The sequence below is a fragment of the Macaca thibetana genome, chromosome 1 (genome assembly GCF_024542745.1).
Source record: "Macaca thibetana thibetana isolate TM-01 chromosome 1, ASM2454274v1, whole genome shotgun sequence".
Taxonomy (NCBI): Eukaryota; Metazoa; Chordata; class Mammalia; order Primates; family Cercopithecidae; genus Macaca; species Macaca thibetana.
The window spans coordinates 207,291,285-207,314,335 of NC_065578.1; the positions used below are offsets into that span (position 1 = coordinate 207,291,285).

At 37.3% G+C, this 23,051-nt stretch overlaps 1 protein-coding gene across 1 annotated transcript in view; it reads right to left on the minus strand.

The window, feature by feature from the left end:
* LYST (lysosomal trafficking regulator) overlaps positions 1 to 23,051 on the minus strand; it is a 198,057-nt gene that overhangs the window by 148,782 nt on the left and 26,224 nt on the right. The window contains exons 2-3 of the mRNA XM_050770460.1: positions 13,754 to 13,843; positions 10,390 to 10,588 (exon numbers count right to left, since the gene is read on the minus strand). Of these exons, the coding sequence (XP_050626417.1) occupies positions 10,390 to 10,581 (192 nt within the window). The 5' untranslated portion in view covers positions 10,582 to 10,588; positions 13,754 to 13,843. The remainder of the gene's footprint in view (positions 1 to 10,389; positions 10,589 to 13,753; positions 13,844 to 23,051) is intronic.

Genomic DNA, 23,051 nt, shown 5'->3' on the forward strand with positions numbered 1-23,051 from the left:
TTTCACCATGTTAGCCAGGATGGTCTCGATCACCTGACCTCATGATCTGCCTGCCTCGGCCTCCCAGAGTGCTGGGATTACAGGCATGAGCCACTGCGCCCGGCCAATACTTATATTTTTATGTCTTCCTTTCTACAGGGAAAATAACTGTGTAACAGCTTTATAAAATTCCCCATAGAAACAAACAGTAAAGTAACTTTCATTGAGGCAATTTTTCCATTCAAGAAACATATTTCAAGTACCAACAAGGTGCCAGGCACTGGCCCTTTTCGTAACTACTGTTTAGACTGGGTTTTAAACTAATTGCCTATCCCAGCCATTCAGAAATAGAAGTGGCAGGATGGGAGAGAATGGGCAAGTGAGTCAAAGGGGAAAGGACTGAGATCACAAACTGGACTAGGAAGCTGCACAGGAAGATGGGCACCAGATGGCTAGTGTTCAGGGACTTCTGGATGACATGATAAGGAACTTGGACTCTATCCAGAATGTGATGGAAAGCTAATAGATATTTCTTTTCTTTTTTTTCTTTTTTTCTTTTTTTTTTGAGACAGGGTTTCACTCTGTTACCCAGGCTGGAGTTCAGTGGCACAATCATGGTTCACTGCAACCTCCCACTGCCCAGGGTCAGGTGATCCTCCCACCCCAGCCTCCCAAGTAGCTGGGACTACAGGCACATGCCACCACACCTGGTTAACTTTTGTATTTTTTTGTAGATATGGGGTTTTGCCATGTTGCCTAGGCTGGTCTTGAACTCCTGGGCTCAAGCAATCTGTCTACCTTGGCCTCCCAAAGTGCTAGTGCTAGGATTACAGGGGTAAGCCACCACACCCAGCCTAATAGGTATTTTTGATATTACATTAAATCTGTATCTTGACATGCTAATTAAATTTTATTTTCCATGCATAAGCAGGAATATATGTGTATGGACTATTTAAGTCCTTTATTTCTTCTATCACAATTTTATAATTACTTCTAATATATGTGTGTATATACATATCTGAAAGTTTCTACATTAGTACTACAAATGGGATCTTTCTCTTTCCTTTTCTTTTCTAGCTGTATAGCTGCAGCTAAAAACAAACATCTTTGCCTTTTACTCTATAATTTTGTTGAATAATTTTCTGAATGAGTTCTTGGATTTTTCTGTACACATTACTTTAAAAAATAGTATTTTTATTTCTCCTTCTTTCCCACATTTAGCTTTCATATTCCACTTTACCACTACATGTATTTAAAACATAATATCAAATGGAAATAGTAATAAAGAATGATGCTTGTATTGGTCCCACGTAGAACTTCTTATTAAAAATGTTATTGGCAGCTGGGCATGGTGACTCATGCCTACAATCCCAGCACTTTGGGAGGCCAAGGAGGGTGGATTGCTTGAGCTCAGGAGCTCGAAAACAGTCTGGGCAACACGGTGAAACCCCATCTGTACAAAAAATACAAAAATTAGCTGGGCATAGTGATGCATGCCTGTAATCCTAGCTATCTGGGACGCTGAGGTGGGAGGATTGCTTGAGCCTGGGAGGCAGAGGTTATAGACAGCTGAGATTGTGCCAATGCACTCCAGCCTGGGTGACAGAGTCATTTTTTCTGAGACCCTGTCTCAAAAACAAAAACAACAACAACAAAAATTGGTTCTTCTAATCTTTGTATATGAAAGAAATCCTCTATTCTAAGCTTAATTTGTTTTTAGACCTTTTGTCAAATGTTTTGATGAGTCAGGATAGTTATGTTATATGCACTGTTTTTCCTAGTGATAAACATTATGCTAACAGTTTTTCTTGAATTAGACCAGGAATTGCAACCTTTTTATGTAAAGAACCAGATAGTAAATATTTCAGAGTTGGTGAGTCATATATGGTCTCTGTTGCATATTCTTCTGTTTAACAATCCTTTAAAAATGCAAAAACTATTCTTAAGTTGTACATTGTACAAAAACAAGTCAATGGCAACAGGATTGGCCTGTAGGCTGTAGTTTGCTCAACCAGCTCCCATTCTGCCCCACCTCCCCTGCAGGCAAAGAGTGGTTATTAAATGGCCATAATACTCTTTGTTAAGACTCCAGAAAGACTTAGGTGGTACCTAGTAGACCCTATCACCTAGACAAAAGTACTACTAGGAATCTTCAGGGGATTGTTCTATACAAAGCAGAGAGGGCTGTCTCAAAGACTATTATAGATGTGGCTTTTGAGGCATAGAGTGAACCCCATTAAGATTCGCAGGAAACTCACATTTTAAAGAAAGCTGGTTATTAAAAAATACTAACAGCTTGGCCTAAAAGGGATAGGATAGAGAGTTCAAAATGAAAAAAAGGCCTCTGGGCCCCCACTCTTCAACAAGCAGGAAGGAGGGTGAGAAAGCTGTATATTATGGGCGATCTGTTATAGAAAAGAGAAGAGACTTCATAGGATGGAACCAAGAGTCCTGGAGAAACATGGATTAGGGAACCACTCCCACAGAAGAAAAATATATTCCCAGACCCTAGAACAGGGGCCATGACAACATGTGCTGACTGGATTTCAGGACTGCTATGGCCGAGAGATCACTATGTTCTTCTCCTGTCCCTCTTCTTACTATAATTAACTTATTCCTATCTCATTATTGTATATAGGGCATATGCAGAGCAGATAACCTAATTCACAAGTTTCTCAATCAAGAAGAGCTGAAACAAAATCACTATATGTGAAAGCCTCATGTATATCCAGAACTGATGTAAACCATGAGATCATCAATTCAAGCCTGAGGCCATGATGGAATAATACTTCAAGAGGCCTAGAGGGGAGTGAGTGTAGAAGGAATACTAATAATTTTGGTCAGAGAAGAGACCATGGTAGGTTAAACACAGCCAAAATTAATTGCAGTTCCTTCTATCAAGTGATAGAGTCTATTTCCCCATCCCTTAAATCTGAGCTGACCTTGGATTAGCTTTGACCAATAGAATGTGATCAACATGTTGTTATGTGACTTCTTGCAGCTTCCGCACCCTGTTGGAATGTTTCCACTATCATGTAAAGAAGCTGAGTCTAGCCTACTGAAAGATGAGAGGCCATGTGGATGAGAACTGAGGCAGTCTGGCCAACAGCCCCACGCAACAGCCCTCAGTTAATCTGCTAACTGACTGCAAACTCAGATGTAAGACCAGCTGATATCTTAAGGAGCCGAAGTGGCTATTCCAGCTGAGCCATGCCAGAACTGCCAACTCACAGAATCACGAGCAAATAAATCATTGTTCTATGCCACTAAGTTTTAGAACATGGTCTGTTACACCACAATCAACTGATATATTCATTGCTTCAATGAGTCTGGGTGTTAAAGGGGGATAATTCAATGATTATCTACTCTCTATGGATAGCACCACTGTGGAGTGGTTAAGATTTCCACTGCGATCATACTTTCACTACTCCAAGAAGTAGGAATGGCAGTATCCCCCACACCCTCTCATTCCTGTCAGACCAATCATGCATAGATAGATCTAGGTTTGTGTGTGAACAGAAACTGTAGAACTAGATATAGTAAATTGATATTCACTTATTATTACCTTTACTACATTTAAAAGTTTGCATTATTCTCCTATTGAAACAACTCTTGCCAATTTTACCATTAACTCACTTGTCAAATGTGAAGAATAATTCTCATTGCCTATTCCCTTGCTTAAAAATTTTCCCAATGTTTTCAGAATAAAATTAAGACTTCTTAACATGGTATACAAGGCTTGCCATGTCATGGCCTCTGCCCTTCAGGTCTTCTCACTAGCCAATCCCCGTTTCACCAAAAGCAAAGCAAAATACAGCCTTTGCTGGCACTTCACTAAACTACTTGTAGTTCATTGAATGTGCTGTGTTTTCTCTAGCCCCCGTGTTTTCTCATGTGCAATTCCTCTGGACTGGTGTTTCCTGCCTCTTTACATTGCCAATTCCTACTTAGTGATGTCAATATCTAAAAAGCAGTTCCTGATGACCCCTCTCCACTACATTCACCAAATACTTTTTACACTGTTTTGTCATCATTTATTTATCTGTCTATCTCTTCAAAAGTGAAGAGCTCCTGGTAAAGACAGTCGCTGTCCTTTCATCTCTGCATCTAAGAGGTGCTGGGCCATAGTAGGTACTCAATGGTCTGCTGAGTAAAGCAGTGAATAAACTGTAGTCACACTTTTAAAGGTCTGATGTTTTTCTATTTATTTTATATATCACTATAGGTAGGCCATTTCTGCAGTACTATACATTAAAGTGATAATACTACAAAAATGTAGGAAGAATAAAGTACTCTCCTACATAGAAAATAGTCAAAGATTTTAAAAAACCTATTATAATGTTTGAATTATATTTTGTTCAGAAATGTACAACCCCCTTTGATAAAACTTCGTATTTTACTCACAAAATAAATAACAACTTTATAAAACATCCACAGAGTGCAGCAGGTATGGAAATTATGTATCACTGAAATTTTTAAAAGTAGTATTTATAACACATGGTCATGTATACTAGTCCAATTTTGATATATATGTTGGCAATAGGACATAGAAGAAACCAGAAACCATTATTTTCAAATATTACACAGAGACCATTCTTATATTGGAAGGATCCCTTAAGTCATCCAGCTGAACGTCCTGTTACTGATGAGGAGCAATCAAGTGATTAACTAAAGTCATTCATCTAGTTGATACAGGTGCCGAGATTAAAAGCAAAGATAGGCTGGGCATGGTGGTGTGGTGGAAATATTCAACTTTGTCATCTTTAACCATTAAAAAGAATGTTTTTGATATTTAAAAAGAGTATTTTTCCCTAAGAATAGATTTAAATTTCTGTGTATAATAAATTATGAACAAAGTGGAGTTTATTCCAGGAATGCAAACATTTAAAAACTATCGCCGGGCGTGGTGGCTCACGCCTGTAATCCCAGCACTTTGGGTGGCTGAGATGGGTGGATCATGAGGTCAGGAGGTCAAGACCAGCCTGGCCAAGATGGTGAAATCCATCTCTACTAAAACTACAAAAATTAGCCAGGCGCGATGACAGGCACCTGCAATCCCAGCTACCTGGGAAGCTGAGGCAGAAGAATTGCTTGAACCTGGATGGCAGAGGTTGCGGTGAGCCAAGGTCACGCCACTGTACTCCAGCCCGGGCGACAGAGTTGAGACTCCGTCTCAAAAAAAAAAAAAAAAAACCAAAACACAAACAAACAAACAAACAAAACTATCAAGATAACTCACCTACATTACAGAATAAAAAAGAAAAGTCATATGTTAGTTTCAACAGATGGAGAAAAGGCATTTAACAAAATTCAATATCCATTCTGTATAAAAACTCTCAATGAATTGGGAATGGGAGAAAATTCCCTCATTCTGATAAAACACGTCTAAGAAAAATTGAGAGTTCATATCACACTTAATGGTGAAATACCTCATGCTTCTCCTTGGGTCAGACACTAAACCAGGATGTCTACTTTCACTACTTCCATCTGTCTTTGTACTAGAAGCCAGCGCAAAAGTCAAGAAAGCAAAATAAAAGGCATGCAAATTGGGAAAAAAGTAAAATTGTCATTATTCACAGATGACATCATTATTTACATATAAAATCCTAGGGAATCTACAGAAAAGTTTCAAGATCTAATGAATGAATTTAGCAAAGGCACAGGATGCAAGGTCAACATACGAAAAGCAATTGTATTTCTATGAGCAACAAACAACAGGAAAATAAAAAAATTCAAATACCATTTATAATAGCATCAAAAAGGAATAAAATATTTAGAATAAATTTAACCAAACAACAGGCAGGACCTCTACAATGAAAACCACTCAATAGTGCAGAGAAACAAACTAAAGAAGACGTAAATAGAGTTTGACATCATGTTCATGCATTGGAAAACTCAACATCGTTAAGTGTCAATTCTCTCTAAATTGATTTATAGATTCAACATCATCTCAACTGAAATCCTGGTGTGCATTTTGTAGAAATAACAAGTTGATTCTAAAATTTATATGGAAATATGAAGGATCTAGAATGGCCAAACTTTCTTTAAAAACAAGAACAAAATTAGACAACTTACAACACCTAATTTCCAAACTTATTTTTATAAAAGCTACAGTAATCTAGGCAGGGTACTGATAAAAGACTACATCAAAGATCAGTGGAACACAATGCAGTCTAGAAAGACCCATAAATATAGAAAAAGAAAAAGTGTTCAACATCATTAATTGCCAGAGAAATGCAAATTAAACCTACAATGAGACACTACTTCATATTCACTTAGAACGACTAACACTAAAAAGACTGGCAATATCAAATATTAGAGAGGATATAGAACTGGAATTCTCATACACTGCTGGTAAGAATGAAACATGGTACAACTAGTTTGCAAAACAGTTGGGCAGTTTCTTACAAAATTAAACAAACATTACCCTTTGCCCACAAATTGTATGCCTACATATTTACCCAGGAGAAATAAAAACATATCCAAGGACTTTTATAGGAATGTGCAAAGCAGCTTTATTCATAATGGCCAAATGCATACAGCTCAAAAGATTAAACAGCAGATGAATGGTTAAACAAATTACAGTATACCCTTACAATGAAATACTAATCAGAAATTAAAAAGTAGTGAACTACTAAATTATGCAAGAACATGGATGAATTTCAGAGACATGAGAGTACATACCACATGATTCCAAAGCTACACTTAGATGCTAAAAGTCACAACAGTGGTGGTCTTGCAGTAAGTGAAGGGGTGGGACTGACTGAAAAAAGGCATGACAAAACTTTCTAAGGTGACGGAAATATTCTAAACAATGATCTTGGTGGTGATGACACAGGTGTAAATATTTGGATTTTGTTTTGTTTTTCAAGACAGGGTTTCACTCTGTCACCAAAACCAGAGTGCAGTGGCACGATCATGGCTCACTGCAGCCTTGATTCCCCCAGGCTCAAGCAATCCTCTCACCTCAGCCTCCCAAGTAGCTGGGACTATAGACACACACCAACACACCTGGCTAATTTTTATATTTTTTTGTAGAGATGGGGTTTTGCCATGTTGCCCAGGCTGGTCTCAAACTCCTGGCCTCAAGTAATCCACCTATCTCGGCCCCTCAAAGGGGATTGGGACTACTGATATGAGGTGTATTTGTCAATATTCATCTAACTATATGCACAATATCTGTGCATTTACTGTATGTAAATTATACCTCAATAAAGTCTATTTAGTTCTTTATATTAAATGTCTATTAATAGGCCAGGCACAGGGGCTTACACCTGTAATCCTAGCACTTTGGGAGGCCAAGATGGGAGGATCACTTGGGTCCAGGAGTTTGAGACCGGCCTGACCAACATGGCAAAATCCTGTCTCTACTAAAAATATTTTAAAAAATTAGCCCAGGCGTGGTGGCTCATGCCTGTAATCCCAGCTACTTAGGCGGCTGAGACATGACAACCTCTTGAACCCTGGAGGCTGAGGTTACAGTGAGCCAAGATTGTGCCACTGCACCCCAGCCTGGGTGAAAAAGTGAGACTCTGTATCAAAAATAAATAAATAAATATTAATAAAGCAAAAGGACTCCAGTGGGTGAGAAAGGGTTTAAATCACTCCAGAGTACCCAAGAAGTGCTCCTATTCATGAGAAGCAGAGATAGAAAAACTAAATTTCCTCCTAAAACATACAACTATGTGCCTAGTGTTATGATTCCATCTTAAATGATAAAATCTCATTCAATTAATTCCCCTTAAAAACTCAAACATTCATTCTCCATTTCCTAATTGAAAGAACTGAATGTTGATAAAGGCCTATGTTTTAAACAGCTATTTATTTTCACTCCAAAGGCACATCTACTGTTCCTACTATTATTGACACAGATATTCCAAAAAGTTACTAGGTGGAAAGAAGGGATTAAAAAATACCACCACAGTAAAAAAATTATTTTATTTATGACCTAAATAATTGTCATTTAATACCTTAAAATATATTTTATGACTTAAAAGAGAAAGTATTCTCTTTACCATATATACAAAGAAAATACTGTATTTGTAATCCAATAGACTTGTATCCAGAATACATAAAGAACTGCTACAACTGATGATAAATAAATAACCTGACCTTAAAAATGGTGTAAAACTTTTAAACAGACATTCATAAACGAAGATACACAAATGGCCAATAAGGTAATGAAAAAATGATCAACATCATTAGTTGTTAGAGAGGAATGTGAACTAAAACTACAATAAGATACTACTTCATATTCTTTTAGAATGGCTAACACTACAGACTGGCAAAATACTCCCAAAAGAAAAATTATTGCTGCAGTTATGACATGAATTATTTCAGTCATTCAGTAATACATTAAAAGACATTTCATGACATAAAAGAGAAAGCATAAAATCTAGAGCAATAGAAAGTAGATTAGTGTTTGCTTAGGGGTAGGGGAACGGAAGGCATAGGGGAATGAGAGTTAAAGGGTATGGAGTTTCTTTTGGAGGTGATGAAAATATTCTAAAATTAACTGTGGTGACAGATGCACGTATCTGTGACTACACTAAAAGCCATTGAATTGTACACATAAAATGGGTGAATTTTATGATATGTGAATATCTCAATAATGTTATTTTTAATAATGCTGTTATTAACATTTTGATTGGGATTAAATTGGGATCTACAGATTTGGAGAAAAGATGTATGATTATAATATTGATTCTTTCAATACATGAACATTATATAATGCTCCAATTATTTGGGTCTTCTTTAGTTTCTCTCAATAATCTTTTATAGAATTCCATGCAGAAGTAGTGTACATATTTTATTAGAGTCATTCCTGGATATTTACTATTTCTGATGCTATTTATATGGTGTATTTTAAAAAAGACAAAGCACTGAATTTTTTTAACATGGGGAAGAAGAAGAACAGAGCATGGTGTACATATTAAATAATCAAAATTTCAAAATAAAAAATCACTACACACGGTCTAACATAATTTTTTCTGATTTTAAATTTTATTTATAGAAAAGTCATACAAATACATAGAAATCAAATTATATTTAATCACTCATTTAACAAATCACATGAAAAAGAATAAAAATACATAAACTTGGCTGGGTACAGTGGCTCACACCTGTAATCTCAGCACTTTGGGAGGCCAACAGGGGTAGATTGCTTGAGGTCAGGAGTTTAAGACCAGCTGGCCAACACAGTGAAACCACGTCTCTACTAAAAATACAAAAATTAGCTGGGTGTGGTGGTACACGCTTGTAGTCCCAGCTACTTAGGTGGCTGAGACACGAGAATCACTTGAACTTGGAGGTGGAGGTTGCAGTGAGCCAAGATCGCACCACTGCACTCCAGCCTGGGCGGCAGAACGAGACTCTGTCTCAGAAAAAAAACATAAACCTACAAAAGTCCTGAAAAATTCCATGACAAGTAAATGCTTTCTAATTTGTATTTGCTATGTTCCTTAGCTTATAGTGAAAACAGAGGTACTGTTTTAGTGTCCATATTTACTCAATATATGTATTTATTAGCAAAGTGCTTTCATAGCAAAGAAATTTTATTTAATGATGGTCAATTTTACATTTAAAGCTGGTAACATTCAAAGTGTTAAAAAAAAATCCATCATATTGGTGTTACAAACACTTTATTTTTTCAACTAACTATATTAATTAGTTCCCTGAAAGCAGATTGTAGAGTTTTACATTCACAAAATAATTATTCATTTTCTACTAAAAGGAAATAAACATATAAATCACATTTGGCCTTAAAATTAATTTATGTGAGTATTTAATGTTTCTAGATCTGTTTTCTCATCTGTAAAAGAAGGTTAGATGAAAACATCTAGTCTCAACTAGTTTTAAAACTCTGTTAATTTTATAATAAGAAAACAGCAAAACCATATGGTCATACCATACATTAAGCCAAAAACAACATTTGAAAAATTAGACGTATACAAGCTAAAAGACTCAGTAATTATTAGTTCACATAAAAAGAGTCTCTGCTTTCACTCCAGAATTAGCAGCCTCCAAAACTTTTTCAAAAACATACTTGACATTCATTGAAAATGAAAATTCATCATGTTTCTGACATAAGATGCAGGGATATAAGATTATATCTTATATTTCTACTAACAACCATAGTTATCTCACTGATATTAGGATAAAAAGCATAGTATATATGAAACCATTTAGTTCTTAGGCCATTCATAATTCTAAGATATTTCAGATATTTTGAAAGTATTCAAATAAACAATATGGTTATAAATAGGTCCACTTTTTTTTTTTTTAGTGGAATAATGTGAAAGACTAGACTTTATCTCAAGGAGGCTTCAGAAAGTATGTAATCCAAAACCATGTAGCTATAGTTAACTATCATATATTGATGAAAATAAGTATTTGATATAAACATGTTACCTGATCAATGATAGAATTTAGCTTGGTAAGTAATAGAAATCCTCGACCACGGACAAGGTACTGTCCGAGGGTTGCCATGTGTGTCTCCTCCTCTTCTTCCTCCCTGGCCTCCACCCTCTGGACCACTGCATTGCAAAGCCGGTTGACATCAGTCAGAAATTCACGTGCCAATGAGTTACTGTCGGTGCTCATGACCGAGCTATAAAATAAATATTACAAAAAAAAAGATTAGGAAAACAAATACAAATTTACTTTTAAAACTATGTGTTTTTGTTGTTTGTTTCTAACTGAAGATTGGCTTAAAATTATTGGGAATTGGTACTTAACCCTATAATATTTTCAGGCATAGTTCTAACCTAGTCGGGTGCTTCTTAAGTAATTCCTGCCATGACAGAAATGAGTCCCAGGTTTGAAATACCTGAGCATAGCTGAGAATGGGTAAGTGACAGCACCTGGAAGACATTTTTCTCTTTTTAAGAGAGAAGACTTTCTTTCTTAAATACAATAAAAATAAACCCATTACTTATAAAATGTTCTTGCTTTGCATATTTTATAATAAATTGGCATTTTAAAATTATAACCCATTTTTCACTTGATAGAGCCCACAATCACTGCCCCATCCTCCCCAAACACCAAAGTTCAGTTAATAAGAGGATTTCCAGTCAGGCGAATAAAAATTGAATAATTCTAACAGTTGAAGTTATGCCACTTCACTTCTTATAACATTTAAATCAAATAAAGGGTAATGTGACATTTTAAGATTAAGGGAAATAAGGTACAGCAAACAGAATGGGGGAACATAAATACAGAGAAAAATGTACAAATTTTCAGAAGGGAAAAACCATGAACAACAAAATCCCCAAAGAGTTTCAAAATAGTTTCATCTCTGGGCCAAAAGTAATTTTGAGGTATCTAATAACCTTTAAAAGACGTTTAACATAGAGATGTTAAGTTAAATAAGACATGTATTGTTTCCCCTCCCTTCACCCGCTTCAGGGGGAAGCCCTCCCTACAACCCCTGCTGAGAGGGCAGTGGGCATATGATTATGCCTCTTGCCAAGAGGCACAGTCAGGCTCTGGGCCCCAATTTAGCTACAATGCATGCTCATCACAAGATGTGACTTGTATAGTGTGGGTTGCAAAGAGGAACTGGACTAATCAGGTTTTCTTTCTCTCTCGGGAATTTAAACTAAAGGGATATAGTTGATATGCTGAAAGGTCACATACAGATGGGGCTATGGTAGTCATTATGAGGTAGCTGAGGGTCAGAAGAAGCCAACTAGGTAAAAATGAACCAATGGGATACAAAGAGAAGTAGATAAACATGAAGGGGAAATACCAGAGAAATTCCTAATACTAACTTAGTTCCTGTTCATTCTGGGACCTCATAGTTTAATTCTTTGATTCCCATCAGAATTCTAGGTGTTACAATAACTCTCTCTTAGTATAACAAACATCATTATTTTTAATATTTTTGAACATTAGAAAGAAGACAGAAAAGTATAAAGTACATCTCTCATTATTCTAAAATGCGGCAATAACCTCTATTATATAAAATATTGGTTCTTTATATACTTTCAGAAAGTAAAATTATTCAATAAATCCAATAACCTCATTTATATTCAGTTCATATTTATCCAATTTTAATATATTTCACTGAATCTGTTAATAATTTTAGGATACATAATTATTTAGTACACCACTAAAAAAGAATTAAACTATGACACAATGTTTCTTATCACATAAAATTTCCCTACAATATCACCTTCTGGGTTGTCAAGACCATTCATGACACAGCATTTAAGAGTACTGCACTATTGTTTCCGGGATTTTCCTTCAAAGCTACCAATGTCATTCTATAAGTTTATATGCTGGTGCTTTCTTGATCTTACCAAATGGTATCAGCAGAAAGTTTCAGAAAACAACCAGGAAGACACTTAAAACTCAACAGGTACAGTACCAGCAATGCACCGAAGTCTGCTGAAGTGCTGACAATGTGAAAGTCTATGATCAAGTGCACTCGTGTGCAGACCACGTCAACTACTTCACAAGTGCTTATACGGCATCATCCATTGCAAGATACACTGCAACTTTAGAAATATTAAAAATGTGAAAAACTGAAAAATTATGGGAATAATTAAGTCTATCTTCTAGAAATTAAGATAATGGAAATCAATATAAATTTTTAGATATAACAGTTAATGCCATATCAGTAAAAGGCATTATAATCTCAACAGAAATGTATGCTTTTTCTTGATTTAAAAATGTACATAAAATATATACATGTTTATATGAATAGGCTAGTGTATATACATGATCTATTACTTGCTTTTATTTCATTTAGATATACTGAAAAACATTTCACATGAGCTGTCACTCTTTAATAGCTGTATGGCACACTGCTACATGTAAATATTACATATATTGCATTATATTATAGTCTACTATGCAGCCAATCTCTTATTTTTGAATAGATTGTTTCTAGTCTTTTATTATCATAAACAAAGCTACAATTAACACCCTTATACTACTTGTACCTTTGTCTTATTATTTCCTTGAAGTAGAAATTGCTGTTACTTCATAGGATAGGTTTTACATATTTCTTCTTAGGTTTACTCCAAGGTGCTTTATATTTTTGCCATTATTATGAATGGGATTTTGTTTTCCATTATATATTCTAGGATTTAAAACTGGTATATAGTAGGCACATAGGAAGTGGATTTCTTTTGATATAATAATCATATATCTAAACTTCTTTCTGAGCTTTTTTATTATTTTGTTTTGAATTTCCCAGATTTAATACTCTATAATCTACAAATAACAAAAATTCTGAATTATCTTATCCAATATTCATATAATTTCCATTATTCTATCTAATTGTATTAGTTTGCATTAACAGAACAACATCAGTTGTGGTGATGGTGACACTTTTGCTTTGTACATTAGGAAGCATTCACCTCTTCCTAACAGAAATATTGAATTTAATTGAATGACTTTTAGCCATTTTGAATGTCAACTGAAAAGATGATTGCACGGTATTTTCTTTAAATTTTTTTCTAATATTTAAAGTAACCAGAAACAAAGAATATATAACATGAGGTTATAGCCAACAACCAGATATAAATAGTACACTGTATATATTCTTTGGTAACTTTGCTTTCTCCTCTTAATGTTATGTTCATTCCATTAAACCATCATGCAATATACCATTGTATGGATAAACCACAAACTATACATCCATCTCTACTAAGAAAAGTTTAGCTGTTTTAACTTTGGGGTTTAACGAATGTCACATAATTATGTAGTTTCAAGCCTTCAAAAACAAGTATGTTGATGGTTAATATTTATTACATTATATACTTACCAGTCTTTCACCACTGCTATAACATTTAGAGTCTATATCATTTGGGCTCATAAACTAGATGAAACAAATATTCTTAGAACAAAGCTTCACCTACAAAAAAAAAAAAAAGACAAACATATTAATGACAATAGTAAACCACAAATAATTTTAACAAATAAAGTTGTGACGTAATCAGTGGCCATTCTTCATACACGATGTATGAAACAACCAATGAAATTTTTAAATCTTACGAGCACACTAAAAAAATGCCTGCTTCAAGAATTCCTCTTGAGAGGGAATCTTGGAACACAGTGGTCTGAAAAAGCAACTCAATAATAGCTCTCTACTTTTCCTCTTCCAGTTCTTAACTTAAAACCTCCAGGTAAATCACAAGTTAAATGCAAAGGAGAATTAGACCAGTCTTCTTAACACTAGAATCTAGGAGGCAGTGGAATATCTAAATACTATCGAGAAAAAAAGGTCTTCAAAGTTCCTGGGTACAGCCATTACTTTCCTGTTAGGATGAAAGGTATTTGAGGATACATAAGAACTCAGACAATACTAAAACCAAACATCAATTTATTAATCATCATCAAATTTCATATCTTTACTGAAGTTTTTAAATGAATTAATCTTTTGTATACAATATAATGAAGGTTATTTCTAGAAGACTAAAGGATAAATTTCTATTTCTGGGATAGCAACAGGATATTTCTCTTTAGTTACCTGTTCTCCCCTTCTCTATAGTTTTTACCAGGAAGAAGCATGAAAAATGTTTCCTTACAGTTATGCAGCAAACAGGAGGATAGTTTGAATTACAAGTTTTTAAATCAGACTTTTTAAAAGTTATTTTTATTAAAAAAAAAAAAAAAAAAAAGGAGACAGGGTCTCACTGTGTTGCCCAGGCTAGTCTTGAACTCCTGAGCTCAAGTGATCTGCCCGCCTCAGCCTCCCAAAGTACTGGGATTAAAGGCGGGAGCCACTGTACCTGGCCCAGAGTGATCTTTAATTACTTCGAAATGCTCAAATCTGGAAAACTGTCTTGAGTTTCTTTCAGCTTGCCAAACAGTTCTTGTACCACACATTATTCTAGGCACTCGAAGATAAACCAGGCAGAAAACAGCTGTGTTAGACTACGCAGGGCTTTCTGCGAATTAGGAAAAAACATCCCTTCCTGATGGGAGCAGCTTCACAGCAGGGCACACAGCTGTCAAAGCACAGGGTATATTTCAGTCTCACCCCCTCACTCCTCTGGCAGAGCACCAGAAAGCAGTATATCAACTGCTCAACCAAGTGGAATCGCCCTGGAATAGAGTCCTAACACACCTTCCATACCTGTTCCTGCTGCCTCCTGAGCTAATCAATATCATGCAAAATTTTTTTTTTTTTTTGAGAAGGAGTTTCACTCTTTCACCCAGGCTTGAGTGCAGTGGCGCGATTTTGGGCCTCACTGCAACCTCCACCACCTGGGTTCAAGTGATTCTCTTGCCTCAAACTCCCGAGTAGCTGGGATTACAAGCACCCGCCATCATGCACGGCTAATTTTTGTATTTTTAATAGAGAGGGGGTTTCGCCATGTTGGCCAGGCTGGTCTCAAACTCCTGACCTCAGGTGATCCATCCACCTCGGCCTCCCAAAGTGCTAGGATTACAGATGTGAGCCACTGGGCCCAGCCCATGCAGATATTTTTAACTTTAAAATTATGGAAGGGGAAAAATAAAATAAAATTATGGGAGGGAAATTATGGGTCAAATTGTGAGCCTAAAGATGGTATTACATTAGTTGCTCTGACTACTACCACCCTCCAGCTTGGACTACCACAAGGTAGAGCCATCCATCTTGCGATGCTAAAATGATTCCAGCTAACCCAGCGTGGCGGTAAGAAGTGAAAGCTGGCAGCTGGTCAGCTAGATCTGTCTGTTCCTCTTATTGAGGGACATTTTCTAGGCCAAGCTGAGGGATTTATCTAATGCTCTTAAACTGGCATGGCTTCTTTATCTCCGTATTTTACAAAGCCTCACTTGGATATCTATGCAGTTTCATTTTATCCAAGATCCTAATTCTAACCACCAGCACAGTCACATGTGTCCTCCTTGAGTTTGCCAGCACTGTTTACACACACCTGTATTCTAATTTTTATCATCCTGTATCATTCTAGGTGTCCAGAACCTCTGGAAGTAGATACATTTTTAATAACGATGCCCTTAGGCCATTATATATTTGCCTCTGCTTCCAAAATACATAGACACATCCTGTAGTTACTTATCTATAACTGTTTTACCCTCTAGGTCACAAGTTACTTAAGGCCAGGGACCCTGTCTTATTACTTTTTACCTTTTATAGCTATAATGCCCAATTTTAAATCTAACTTTATTAGTATAATTTCAATTTCTAATACAATTGTTATGTCATAATAAAGCTTGCCCCAACAATATTCCTAGAATTTTTATATCCTTAACATTTATCATAAATGAAAGACATAGTAACAAATGCCTATAATCATATAAATGACCTTCTCAGTAAAATAATGTTTCACTTTTTCTCATATAGCAACTGGTAAAATGTAAAATATGAACAAGCAAAAACAAAAGATACATAAACAAATGCTAATTTAATGTATTAGCTACATTGCCTCATTTTATGTCATCAGAAATTTCATCAATATGTCACTTAATTCAACAAATGTCATTGAACATTTACTATATGTGAGCTACTAATTTATGTACTGAGTTTAGAGCAGAATCAAAATCCTTACCATCATGTATTATAGTGGGGTAGAGACAGATGAAGAGCAAACATACACTATGTCACATCATGTTAATTCAATGAAAAAGTAAAACAAAGTAAGGGTATAGAGTGATAGGAATGCTGCTTCAGATAGAATGGACAAAGAAGGTCTGAAGCAGTAATATTTGAGCAAAAACTTAAATGGAATGAGTAAATGGACTATGTGGGTATCTGGTAAATGTATGTTCCAAGTCACTGAGATAAATGCATGCTGGATGCACTGGATATTGAGTGCAAGAGGAAAAGAGGTAAAAAATAATTGCAAAGGAAAAAGAGAAAAGTCAATCCATTCTTGCTTCTCAGGAACTAAAGTAAGGCATGAAAAGAAGAAATAGAAGTGTTCCCCTGAAACCATTTCTCCCCAAGAATGGAAGTCCCTTCCCATGTCCACCCACAAAAGACTATAAGGTGTTTTAGCCTGTGTGAAGAATAGTACTGTTTACTGATAGGTAAGACTGACATAAGAGCAGTTGGGAAGGAAAACAATGTTCAGTTGTAGCTATGTAAGGTGTGACAGCTTTCTTAGAAATTAAGTAATCAAGCAGGCAGCTGAAGATCGAAACAGGCAGGGAAGCTGGAACTAGTGAATCAATCTGGGAATCATCAGCATGTCATTGATAAATTTTTCAAGCCATGGGACTAGACAGATGAAATAACCCAGAGCAGTTCTGCTCACCAGAGCTTTCTGAGATGATGAGCCTGTTCTATAATTTCAGCCACACAATGTAGCAGACAAAAGCCACATGTGGCTAGGGGCTACTATAATGAACAATGGGGACCTGGAGAATGAGTGTAAGGGAGCAGAGAAGAAGTATTACGACTGAGCCCTGGGCTTAGCATGGCTGAGTCAAGGGAGAGGGTAAACATCCAACACAGGAGACTAAGAAGTAACAGCAAGTGAGGCGGGAGAAAAATCAGGTGAGTGGTATCTCCCAGAAACCAGGTGAAGAAAGCTTGAAACAGAAAAGGGTAATCAATGGTATCAAAATTCTGAGAGAAAGCTGGCAGGTGCAGTGGCTCAAGCCTGTAATCTGAGCACTTTGGGAGGCTGAGGTAGGCTAATCACTTGAGGCCAGGAGTTCAAGAACAGCCTGGGCAACATGGCGAAATTCCATCTCTACTAAAAATACAAAAATTAGCCGGGCATGGTGCTGTGCATCTGTAATCCTAGCTACTTGGGAGGATGAAGTATGAGAATTGCTTGAACCTGAAAGGCAGAGGTTGCAGTGAACTGAGATTGCACCACTGCACACCAGCCTGGGTGAGAGTGAGATCCTGTTTCAAAAAAAAAAAAAAGAGAATTCTGAGAAGTTAAGTAAGATGAAGACTGGGAATTGACCGATGGATTTAGCAACATGGAAGTTACTGACAACCTTTTCAAAGAACGGTCTTTACGGAGTGGGAAAGAATGGTGAGGAAATGAAGGCAAGCAATTTAGACAGCTCTTTTGAGAAGTTCTGCCACAAAGCATGCAAGGGAATGGGAGGTGGCTTGAGGGGTACATGAGATAAGTGAGGTTAAAAAAAAAACACCTGATTAATATTATAGCTTGTTTCTAAGCTGAAATATAGCATGTTTCTCTAACAGAGAAAAGAAAATAGATGAAAAACTAGAATGAGAAGAGAAAATTCTAGGAACAATGAGTAGGCAAAATGAAGAGGACCAATGTACAAGTGGAAGGAACAGTGGCAGTTCATCCAATTGAATTAGAAGCATGTCAGAGAATATGAGTATAGAGGTAGGAAGATTAGTATATTTGGCAATAGGAGGACCAAGAAGTTTTTTTCAGGTGCTTCTATTTTCTTGGTGCAATAAACAGCAAGATTGACAGCTGAGAGTGAGAAGCGGGGAGGAGGTGTTAAACCGATGAGTGTAACAGGGTCAAAAAACAGCAGCCCATAAGAGACTTCCTGCCAGGCTGCCAATGAGTAACTAAATTAAGATTGAGTTCCACTGTTCAATAACTATACCCATACTATAATCCAATTCTCCTTCATGTTCCCAAGTATAGAATGGTAGACTGTCAAATACCCGATGGGAATCCAGACATATTACAGCTGCAGCATCCTCCTAAACTGTAAATGTAGAATCTATGGGTAGAAACTGGGTAATCTGGAATGAATTCTCAGAGAGCCCACATAACTTTTATTGCTTATCTTTCAAGTATAATATTTGAAAATCTTTAAAAATGATCTCTAGAGTCTTTTGTGGAAGTAACATCAAGTTTACAAAAATCTATGGAATCTACATTATTATTTTAGAACATTATTCCTCCACAGGCTTCTACACATTTTCACATTTCACCATAATTACTCAAAGATTATTAGTTCAGCAGTGACATTAACAACTGTTCTCAGAATCTAACCCTGAGATGTGAATTCATTTTAGAGCATCCAGAGTTCTGATACAATCTCCTCCCCAATCTTGGGCTTCAATTTTCTCCTCTTATTTTTCTCACTTCTACACTTATTAGTCTGTGTATAGCTCATTCTCCATGTCAGAGAAGACAAGAAAGCTAAGAAGTTTCATTTGTTCTCTGTATCTGATTATTAGGTCCATTTGTTGGTAAGAATCTATTATTTATTTGACATATTCATTCTCTCTCTCCCCCCCCTGCTGCCCCACACCCCACCCCCACACCCTTTCTGTCTTTCTTTTTGTAGAGACAGGGTCTCACCATGTTGTCCAGGCTGGTCTCAAACTCCTGGGCTCAAGTGAACCTCCCGCCTTGGCTCCCAAAGTGTTGGGATTATAGGCATGAGCCACTGCACCTGGCCTCATTTTCGTTCTCTACATATAAAATGTAAAAGGTCAGCCCAACCTTTTTCAAAATTTTAGCTCATTATTCCACCAGGATTGTGTTCCTGGTGGAATATATATATATATATATATATATATATATAATTTTTTTTTTTTTTTGAGACAGAATCTCGCTCTGTTGCCCAGGCTGGAGTGCAGTGGCATGATCTTGGCTCACTGCAACCTCCACCTCCCAGGTTCAAGTTGGCCAGGCTGATCTCAAACTCCTGAGCTCAGGTGATCCGCCCACTTCCACCCTCCCAAAGTGCTGGGATTACAGGCATGATCCACTGCACCCAACCATTTGGTTTCGTATCCTTCTTTCTTTCTTGTGCATATTATTTAAAAATCAGTTCATGCCTGGCACAGTGGCTCATGCATGTAATCTCAGCACTTTGGGAGGCCAAGGTGGGTGGATCACCTAAGGTCAGGAGTTCGAGACCAGCCTGGCCAACACAGAGAACCCCTGTCTCTACTAAAAATACAAAAATTAGCCATGTGTGGTGGCACATGCCTATAGTCTCAGCAACTCAGAAGGCTGAGGCAGAAGAATCGCTTGAACCTGGGAGAGGAGGTTGCAGTGAGCTGAGATCGCACCACTGCACTCCAGCCTAGGCGACAGAGCAAGACTCTGTCTCAAAAATAAATAAATAAATAAATAAATAAATAAATAATCAGTTCATATGGCCACTTTTCCTATCCCTTTCCTTCACATATTACTTCCAATTGTTTAGTACAGATACTGCCTATGATCACTTTACAACAACTTTCCCTTTAAGAGACTATCTCTGGCATCTTACGTACCTTTTCTTTGAATTTTAGGAACTCTGTATTCCAATTCTCTATATTCCGGCTTTGTTCCATATTCCTCTTCCTGTTTATTAGTCTGCCAGTTATCATTTACAAAACAACCACTTTGAATCAAACACTAAGAACATAAAGTAATTCCAGTCTCTGCCCTCAAGAAGATTACATTATGGTGGCAAAGGCAAATCAATATATAGGGTACTAGGTACTGCTAAGGGACACTTAACCCAATTTGAGTGGCCAGGGAAGCTTCATGAAGAGTAAACTGAAGTTGTACAGGTAAAGGGAGAAAAGAAGGGAAGAAAAGCATTAGAGATGGAAGGAGCAGCTCAAGTTAAGTCACTGAGGAAATTACAGTAAGTTTGGTATCACAACTACAAAATGAGAAACAGGAAAAGTGAGGATGGAGGGAGTGGCTGGCAAAGACCAGATGGTGAAAGGCTTTGTACACTATGCTAAGAACCTTGGGCTTTAATCTATTGGCTAGTAAGTCTTACCAGAATCACCTATAGAATTTGTCTAGGCCCCATCATCAGAGACCCTAATCCGCTAAACCCACAGCAAGACCTAAACACTGGTATTTTTAACAAGCTTCATAGGTGATTCTAATGAACAGTCAGGGCTGAGACCCACTGCTACAGGTGACAGGAAGCCCATGAATTATTTTGAACATGTGAGTGACATGGTCAATCTTGAACACATAGGTCATTCTAGTGGCAATGTGGAAGACACATTTTATGGAGAAGACTCCAGCTGCATGAAAACCAATTTGGAGACTGGTGTAATACTCCAAGAAAATGGTAAGGAGATCTTTTTCTAAAGCAACAGTAGAGGAATATAATTTTGATAAATATCCAAGAGTCAAAATGAGCACAATTTTGGTGATTAATTGGATGGAGAAGTGAGTGGTAAGGGAGGGATCACGACAACTCTCTGAATACTAGCTTGGTTAACTGGCTAAATGGTACTGCCACCTGCGAAGCACACATAAGAAGAACTAAGGAATGTGTGCAGAGTCTGCTGTCAGGACAAAACCACTCCACACCAGGTGAGCTGAGTCCTCGGTATGTTAGGCCAGTGACCAACTTCTTTACAGTGACTACTAAGACTAAATCCAGCATGCCTTTCATTCCAATTTTAGCAATGCTCAAAACATATACCTTCTCAACAACCATCCTTAACTCCATCTCACGGTTTCCAATGCCAGACCGAATAAGGAAATAGGCAAGTATAGACTCTTCTGAGAAGGCAGGATTAGAAAAGAAAAACAGAAAAGAGAGAGGAGCTGGAGAAAGAGGCATAGGTCAAGGAAGGTTTTTTTTTTTAAGTATTTGTTTGTTTGTTTGTTTTTAAGGAATTGGAAGAACCGTATTTTTAGGCTATAAGAAATAAGAGGTGGTGTGGCGTTGGCAGCCATCCCTTATCAGCTCTGATTGTGTGTACTTCTTCCCAGCATCACTGGCACCATGTTGGTAACTTAAAATCACCATGGTGCGAGTATTTACACCACGGAAATGGGCAAATGCTACATATTAGGGTCTTTTGTGTTTCTTTCTCCAGGGGAGCCAATTTACTAGCATACCACTGCAGCCAGCACAAGGGAAGTTACTGAAGACAGGGGCAAGAGAATGAATGAATGAAGGACAAAATTCATAGAGAAAATAAGTGTGGATTGGATCAAGGGCATAGGTGAAGAGGTTAGGCTGGGGTGGGAGAAGCAGGAGGGGGCACATCATTCTCTGAGGCTGAGGGAAAGGAGGTAGGGAGAGTTGCAGATATAGAAAACAGGTGGAAGACCAGAAACTGAGGGAGCTCAAGAATGACAGCCTCAATTTTTTTCATTCAAGTAATAGGCAAAGTCGTCTGCTTAAAGAAGGGGGCCTAGACCATCCCGGCTAACACGGTGAAACTCCGTCTCTACTAAAAAAAAAAGACACAAAAAATTAGCCGGGTATGGTGGCGGGTGCCTGTAGTCCCAGCTACTCGGGAAGCTGGGGCAGGAGAATGGCGTGAACCTGGGAGGCGGAGCTTGCAGTAAGCCTAGATCGGGCCACTACACTCCAGCCTGGACGACAGAGGGAGACTCTGTCTCAAAAAAAAAAAAAAAAAGAAAGAAAGAAAGAAAGAAAGGAAGGGAAAAAAAGGGGGGGTCTAGAGATTGGCGGCTAAAGGCTAAGTAATTTAGAATAATTACTGGAAGAATAGTCAAATGGGGGAAAGTAGTGATGACAGACAAAAGGATTTACTGGTTGGCTACTAGCTTGGCAGAGATGGAAAACCACGAATTTCTGGTGGTATGGATTTTTTCAGATATTTCAGATTCACCAGCAGGATCCAGCTGCTTGGGTCTAATAGTAGACAATGCAGACTGTTATCACTGATCTGGAAATGGGAGTTTTGGTGGGTGGAGGCAGCAGAAGCATAAGTGAAAGGGACCCAAGGGCATGGGTGGAAGAACAGTCCTTATGGCCAAAAACGAGACACAGACTGTGTAGGAAAAAGAAAGAGGCCAGGAAAATAAGTGTTGATAGACAAGGAGAAAATCCAGGCAACCAAGGAAGTGTGGATCTCTACAAGACTGAAGAGTACACAATGTGGGAATTAAGATGTTAGAATTTTTAGATTTCTGAAACAAGCAGTCCCAGATGACAACAACATCCAGAGTGTGGCCCTGCAAGCAGATGTCTAAAGTGAAGTGAAAGTTAAGGTCCCTGCAATTAAGTAACCATGAAGCTAGTATTTTTGGACAACAGATCATTGTAAGTTTTTAAAATGAAAGCTCTATAATGACAGAGATTTTGTCTGTTGTATTCACTGCTAAATCTCTAGCATCTAGAACAGAACACAGCTAATAGAAGGTATTCAATGCTACTCATTTGTTGAATGAATGGCATGGCCTTTCTCTCAGGATTTTCATTAGGTTAAC